At 40.0% G+C, this 8,217-nt stretch overlaps 1 protein-coding gene across 1 annotated transcript; it reads left to right on the top strand.

Annotated features, from left to right (window-relative positions):
- Positions 1 to 4,779: 4,779 nt before the first annotated feature.
- On the top strand, positions 4,780 to 6,217 carry LOC149842393 (uncharacterized). Its single transcript, XM_090000652.1, has one exon. The coding sequence runs from the start codon at positions 4,780 to 4,782 to the stop codon at positions 6,037 to 6,039; it is 1,260 nt and encodes a 419-aa protein (XP_089856778.1). The 3' UTR covers positions 6,040 to 6,217.
- The last annotated feature ends 2,000 nt before the right edge of the window (positions 6,218 to 8,217 follow it).

Consider the following 8,217-nt stretch of genomic DNA (forward strand, 5'->3'; position numbering starts at 1 on the left):
TTTATCATTCCACTTTCTTATATTTTTCTCTACAGAGCACTACTATCCGGGCTGCTCTAGGCTCACCGGTCTACTTGGGAGTGTATTTTCACTTGCATTTTCATCTTATTTTATTATTATCCCCCAAGAACATATGTAATCACCAACAACAAGAGTCCAAAACCTTTCGTCAAAGTGTTCCTTTCCTTAGAAAATTATAGTTCACTACCGCTATCATACGTAGTCAAGTCCTCTAACTAAAAATGAGTCATTGTCCTCTAAGCTACCGTAGTTGGAGACTGGTCCACTCTCAGTATCTAAGACGGGGCCTACCAGAAACCGTCATCGCCTCCAACTCAACAACGAGGGGGGTGGTGTTAACTCACTCAACGAGTTGAGTCCATTTATAGGTCACCCCATCTTTCAGGGTGTGTCATTCAATTCTCTATGTAACTTGTTTCATCTTTAATTAATATGCATTATTAATTTAATTGTCACAGTACCACTTAGGTATACAGGGTCTTGCCCATCAGGTTACATTAGTTCTTAACTTATGTGAGCATTCATTTTATGTGTCGACTCACAGTTGCACACTTGAGGCCACCATCGTGTCCCAACCAGCATCGTGTTCTTCTTAAGCCTTACCGTCATCCACAATAAGCTCATATTTGAGCATATCTCATCTCCCAAGATCTAATTAAATTACAAAGGGTAAACACATAAAATAACCTTTTATGAAATCGTATGACTAATATGTAGTCTTCATAGCCTACATATCTTTAACTGTTTTAGAAAGTGAACTTGATTATACAACCTAGTGTTATATTCAACACAAGGTCATTATACCATGCATACCATCATAAACCCTACTATCATGTGTGAATCATGATCTAACGTAATCACATGCTTGTTCATACATATATATGTATTCTTTCACTAAACACATGCTTACATACACGTTTGCATACTAGCTCAAACATGCAAAGAACATATTGTGTGCTCAACAAATTTAAAGATTTTTTATTCATGAGCATCTCATTTATCATCTCAAGATGACTTGGGTCCCTCTTTGGGATACCGAAACCAAATTGATGCATACAACCCTTAATCACATTAAACACCAATTCCTAAACTTGATCCAGGGTTAATCCATGAAATTCTCAGGTTAAACAACCTTCACCCATGTTAAAAACACCAAACCATGCAATTTGGTATAATGGAGTCTACTTTGTCAACTCAAGGGTCGACTCTTATTGAACAGAATTAACTCAAGGGTTGACTCTTCCTGAATAGAAAGGCACTCTGCTCAGAAGAGTTGATTCGCAATCTTAAGGGTCGACTCTTTCTGAAACATAAATTATTTTGTTCCAAAAAAGGGTTGACTTAGAAAGTTTCAGAGGGTATCTCACCTCGTTGGGAGTCTTCTTAACATGGATTTTAACTTAATTTAACCTTTATATTGAATTTAAAACTTTAAATTGGTTGAAATTGGATTTCATATATAAATATAAATCTAAGATCCAAATCCATACTCAATATCCATATAGATCTCGAACTAGACCAGATCTTAATTAATATGGGTTTTAGACTGGGTCTAGATCAATATTAACTTGGGTCAAACAGATCTGATTCGATCCGTTCTAATCTAGAACCGATCACATCAAGATGGGTAATTTTTAAAAAAATATGATTTTTGGGCCAACCGTAACCCGAATTCAGAAAAATAGAATATCAATGTTTTCAAAATTTTGAGACGCGTCTAATGATATATTACTTGAATTTTGCCTCTGGATTTTGCCTAAATTTAACCCAAATTTTGCTCAATTTTAAAAGTAAAAAATAAAAAGTTTTACTAAATCTTAATTAGCTTATTTAGGTCTTGTCAATGGGTCTTGGGCCACGCAGACTCAGTTGACATCACCTAAAATTGAGAATTTTATCAACTTTACAAAACACTTAGCCAAATTTTTCATAAATTTCAAAACTCAAAATTATAAAAAAACACATGATATTACACAAATTTTGGATTTGACAAATCCGAGATTTACCATTTCATTGCCAAATTTCAGCTCCCATACATATCCAAAACTGCCAAAACAGGAAACTAGGTAAAGCCTTATAATCTTCATCCTTACTAAAGATGAAATACGATTATATCAAATAATTTATTTAGGGAAAATTGAAATTAGGGTGTAATTTTTTGCTCTAACCCTCCAAAAGGGCTTAATGTTTCTGAATTTTCTGTTACTCTTATCATTGACCATTAACTCAAGTTAAATCTTAGTTAAGTTGAGTCACAATAATAATTTCAAATGCTAAAATACTTACCCTTTTTTCTTCTATAAGAATACATAAGTACTTCTAAATTCCAAAAGGCAATACAGAATCTTTCATAAGAATACATAAGTAGTTTTTATGACCAAAAGGCAATACAGAAAACTCGAAAGAATTGGGTTACCTGGGATGATGGAGGTTAACCTGAGGTTCCCTTTCAGTAGCTTTCAGAAAAGGAAAGGCTAATATCAAGAAATTCAGATATGGGAGGTGCAATTTTGGGATTACAGGAAGGTTGGCCCATAAATGAAATTTAATCAATAACGGGCACAAGATTGCCTTTGACCAAGTTGCAAACTAACCGTTATGACCAACAAAAAAAGATGTGAGACAGAATATTGTGTCAACATGTCAGGTTTACTGGGACCCTACCCGAACCAAACCCTAAAGGGTCAGGGTACGGTGATAAATAATAAGACCCGATTAAGACCCTAGACCTGAAGGTCTGATTAATACATGAACCTGGGTATAGGTTGTGAAATTGTATACCAGACCTGAGTTCCGATTAAAACTCCCAATTTTTCAATGTAAAAATGATAAAAAAAATATGGTTTATGTAATTCTTATCGGGTCCGGGTATAGTTTTTTTTATAGTAAACCTGATTAAACCCGAGTCAGAACTTGCCCGAAAACCGAGTCTAAGTCTGATACCACCTGAGTCCGAACCAAACCCTACCCGTACTGAGGACCTGACATGTTGAGTTTGACCGTATAAAGGCCACGTTTGGTTAGGATCTGTGTGGTGGACCGGAATTCAAATGCACCTCACTCACCGAAGCTCGGGACTGTTGGCAATCTAAAGTAACAGATTCCAAGTTAAAAGCCCCTACTTTCTTGAATTATTACAGAAGGGCCACACCTGACCTCATATCAGGCACTTCAAATCTTGCACACCCGATCCATCCCCACTGGGGCATGGGTGTGCCAGTAGCTTTCAGAGGTGGGTCACGTAAGCCAGGTGGTCATGGGCCCCCACCTAGGGTTTTCCTCTCTTCGGCGAGGGTTCCTTGATATTAAAAAAAAAAAAAAATCTTTCAATATGATCACACAGATCCACTTTACCTAGCTACTAACGTGGAACGACACACATTCAAAATATGCTAGCATTTGAAGCGGAATAAAAATAATAAAGTTGCTGCCCAAATCGAGCCTGGGATTTGCCCAAATTTCAAGTTGATAGTATTTTTCCTTTTTTTCTCTTTTGATAATCAAACCAAGGTTTTAGCTTCGAATCCCCATGGAGGCATCTTGATAAAGTGAGCACATCTCCTAATTTGATACTCTGGTTTGGTCACTTTCTTAGTTCGTTTAGTTCATTTGTTAACTGATGCATTCTTTGGATACTCTTGAAATTTTTTACAAGAAGTTGCAAAGACTGTGCACATAAAAACTATGAAGTTCAAATTTGAAACTTAGTCATTTCACCAATCACATGGGCGGTGTGGCTTCTTCAATATTGGCAATCCTAAAATAGATTTGTAAATTTTTGCAAAGCATGAAAGTGGTATGAATGCTTTGAACCTCACCGAGGACATGGCATTGGATAAAAATGAATGGAGGAGAAGGATTCATGTGGAAGACCCAGAATGATTTTCTTTGTTGGTTCGTATCGCCGACCCCAATTGTTTTGGGATGAAGGCGTGGTTGTTGTTGTATGAAAGTGGTATCATCTTATGATGATTTTGGGATTCTAATCTTTGGTGGTCATGACAGATGCATGGATGCTACACACTGGGGCAAGAGACCCTACGTACTAATGCTAACTGGACAGAACAAACCTACAAAAGTGATAAAGATACATAAAGTGGTTTATTATTTTGAACGGCATCAATGTTTTCACAGTGCTGGTTCTGCTCACACCAAACACCAAGTATCTAATAAGCTCTCACGCTCCTTCTTTAACTGCTAGCAGCTATGTTCATGTCTGACCATTTTATTACATGAGTCCTTGTTGTTGCTCTATGGACCACTAAATCTAGAAAATTTGCCGCGGAAAAATGGGTTCCACCAGAGACATCTAGGTTGCTTCAAAATCCATGGCTCAGATTAAAATCTAAACCAAGGTAAATAAGAAGGGGGTCCATAATTCATACGCATTAATGCCCTGCTGATTCTTGTGCTATTTTTAGTGTCGGTGGTATTCTAAAAAACCAACTCTAAAAATGATTTTGATACCAGTTGGTACTTGGTATTTAGAGACCTTTTTAACTCTTCATAGACAGTTGGCATCATTGTAATATGCCTTCTTCAGATGCCCAAAAAGCTCTTATTCCTCAGGTCATGTGTAATTAACAAGGATTACCCCAAAGTAGGTGGTGCTCTCTGCATTGGCAGATTATCAAAAAGACAAAAATACCCTCAAATGACCAAATTGATGCTTTATTTTTTCCTTCTTTGGTGCAGCAGCAGGCTCTGTCTGCTGCTCTCTTTCTTTCCCTCTTGGAGGGAGCATTGATAGAAGAAAGAATGGAGATGGTGACTCTGGTTTTCCTCCTCTTCCTCTTGGCAACAGCCAACTGCATCACCTCCCCCATTGACAGACAAGCCCTCAAGCAAATTAAGGATGCCATAGACCCCACCTCCATCCCCCAGGGCTCCTGCCTCAGTTCTTGGGACTTCTCCATCGACCCCTGCGACAATCTCTACGGCCAACGCTTCACCTGCGGCTTCAGGTGCGACCAACCATCCCCCTCCACCCAGAATAGGATCTCCGAGATCACCCTTGACAGCGCCGGGTACGCCGGAACCCTCTCGTCTTCCGTCGGAAACCTCCAATTCCTCACCACCCTCCAACTCCCCGGAAACTACCTCAACGGCTCCATCCCCGCCTCCATCGCTAATCTTTCCTACCTTCAGCACCTTACCCTTTCTCGCAATTCGTTTTCTGGCAATGTCCCTCTAGAGCTCGGCCGTCTATCGACGCTTGTGGAACTTTACCTCGATAACAACCAACTCACGGGGACCGTGCCTGGTACTTTCTCTGGACTCAGGTCCCTTCAGAGACTCGAGCTCCAAGGAAACAATCTTTCCGGCCGGTTTCCCGACCTGCGTAACCTTCAGGCCTTAAATTTCTTGGATGCGAGTGACAATCAAATGTCAGGAACTTTTCCAGAGAACCTACCGGCTTCGTTATTAGAGATTTCGATGCGAAACAACCTGTTAGAAGGCAAACTCCCGCTGAAAATCGTAGAGCTGAAATACCTCCAGGTGATGGACCTGAGCCGGAACCGGCTGTCGGGCACGATCCACTCGGCGCTGTTCGAGCACCCGTCTCTGCAGCAGCTCACCCTCTCCTTCAACCAATTTGAGGGGTTGCAGACGCCGGCGAGCTTCGGGACGAAGAGCGAGCTGATCGCGCTGGACCTGAAGGGCAACCGGCTGGCCGGATTCCTGCCGCCGTTCCTGGCGATGATGCCGAAGCTCTCGGCAGTGTCTCTGGAGGACAACCTCCTCACGGGGATGATCCCGACGGCCTACGCCGTGAAGGTTGTGGTGTCGCCGGGGGAGATGGGGGTGGAGCCCTTCGCCAGGTTGATGCTCGCCGGGAACTACCTGTTCGGGCCCATCCCCATCGGGCTGCTTAGTCTGAAGCCGGGGATGGTCACCGTGAGCCTCTCCGATAACTGCCTCTTCCGGTGCCCCAACGCCTTCTTCTTCTGCCAGGGCAGCCACCAGAAGTCCCTCTCGGCCTGCAGGAGTTTCAACCCTACCATCCCTGCGTCATAATAAGCATAGACTCTGTGTAATTTCTTCTTCCTTTTTTTTCTTACTATAGCTGGTTCACTTGTATATGGTGGTGGTTAAGGATAGGGATTAATTGTCTTCTATCTTACTTTACTCTTGCCTTTTTCTGGCTTTCGTTGGATATTGTGTTGTGCTCAGATGCAATATCCCGAGTTATCCCAGTTTTTCTGGATAAGTGTATGGCTTTTTCCTTTTCTTTCTTGTTCAGGGTGTTTGGTTGCACTTGCACCCTTTTGTGTACAAAGTTGGGAAATATCCCAATTTATCTCAATCTTTTTGAATAAGTGGGTGTCTTCCAAATGGCCTATGAACAGTGTAAATTGATGTCTTGAGTGTGAAGCCAATGGGTTTGTTTGTGAGTTGTGACCCGGTGGGTTAGGGTTTTGTGACATTTCTACTGTGGGGTGGATGGATTCATGGAATTGTAACAAGAATTCATCCCTAAAGAATAGGGGAGTGGGGAAAGAGGATGTTGATGGACATATGAAACCAAACACGCCCTAAATGAAATTGTTAAGTTGCACTAACATGTTCTTGTATGTCATTGGTCGAACCTAGTTGAATGGAGGACGGCACTCCTGGGTTCAGTGGGTTCGGCAATTTGAAGGCAGTGATCAGAGTAATCTATGTCAAGGCGACATGCCATTTTGGCTTCGTGTCTTTGGTGACACGTGCAGACACGCCGATTTGGACACTGATTCTTAATGTTTATATTTTAATAATTTTAATAATATTTTACTATTTTTAATAATATTTCAAAAAAACATTTTTTAATATTAAAATAAAAAAAACTTTTTATTGATTAAAATATAAAAAAAAAAATCATGACCTCGTGTCTCATTTTTTTAAAAAAAATCAAACTTTCAAGTCGACCGGTGTCATGAAAGTCCACGAATCTTTGTGACATGGAGAGTAATAAAGAAGCTCTGTCTCGGCTGGAACATTGGTCAGATTGGGCTTGTTTGAACCTCTGGACCCTTTTGAGTGGTTGGTAGTTTAAAATAGTACCTTGTGGAAGTCAATCGTGTTGGTGGTATCCTCTTAAGTTCGAACATTTGCGTTTGGATCTGCCCGATCCATTCAAAGTCAGCCCTGAAAATTACAAATATCATATTGCTTTTATGAAGAGGTCAGCAAACCGTGCAATTGAAAAGAGTTATGATGACGGTGGTGTTGAATATGATAATGATGGTGTTATGGGCTTGGATGGTGATGATGATGTTAGTGGTGTAATGTCTGGTGATTTTGGGGCACCCGTGAATGTCACAGAACCCAAACTTTTAACCACAATCAATCAAAGCAGCAAGATTTCCAGTTTTCACAAATGAAGCAAAGGCTGCCATTAATTTACTCATTACTCAGGGCTGTGAAATCTGATCCCCATCTCTCTTCTCTCTCTCTCAAGCGTGCACGTGCACACACATGCATGTCGGTCTGCTGTTTGTCCCAGGGTTACTGGAAATGGTATAGGAGGATGGGAAACACATTTCTCGGGAAACCATTTCCGAAATGAAAAACACCTCATTTTTTTAAAACGTTTGGAAAACACACTTTCCATGCATTTTTCACACATTTGCCAAGTGTTCCCCTTTTGTAGGATACATGTTTCTCATGCTTGGTAAGTTTTTTTCTTCTCGTTAAACATTTTCCATTTGTTTTTTCAATCGTTTCACAATTCATTTCTCAAGTTTCCTGATTCTCGTTTCACATGCACCTGAAAAAACTCTTTTCTTGTTTTTATTTCCCTTTCTCGCAACCTTGGTTTATCCCCATGACTGTAAAGTTTCATAGGATTTGACTTAATTATGTCCTTAATCAATAAAATTCTTTTCTTTGTGTCGGATTAATGTGGATGGATCAAGAGCTATACTGAGATACATGTTGGGGAATCTTGGTATTAGGATTTTTGAATGAGTTATAATCTCATAATAATTTTTTTTTAAATATTTTTATAAAAATATAAAAAGGTGAAAAAGGTTAATATCATGACAAAATCACAATAATTCTAAAGTTTCACTGACATTTGTTAATGTGCTCTGATCCGTCTGATTTTCATGTAGATTAAGAAAACTCCATTTTGTTTCTATATGTGTGGATAGGGTTAAGCTTGCAATGAAAGTATCTTGCAGAAAATGACTGTCCTTTATGGTAAAAATGATG

This window comes from Nuphar pumila, chromosome 3, assembly GCF_984573655.1.
Source record: "Nuphar pumila chromosome 3, dmNupPumi1.hap1.1, whole genome shotgun sequence".
NCBI classification, from domain to species: domain Eukaryota; kingdom Viridiplantae; phylum Streptophyta; class Magnoliopsida; order Nymphaeales; family Nymphaeaceae; genus Nuphar; species Nuphar pumila.

What these genes read in the sequence shown, in the direction of transcription:
- LOC149842393 (XM_090000652.1), top strand. Translation starts at nt 4,780, where the DNA reads ATGGAGATGGTGACTCTGGTTTTCCTCCTCTTCCTCTTGGCAACAGCC.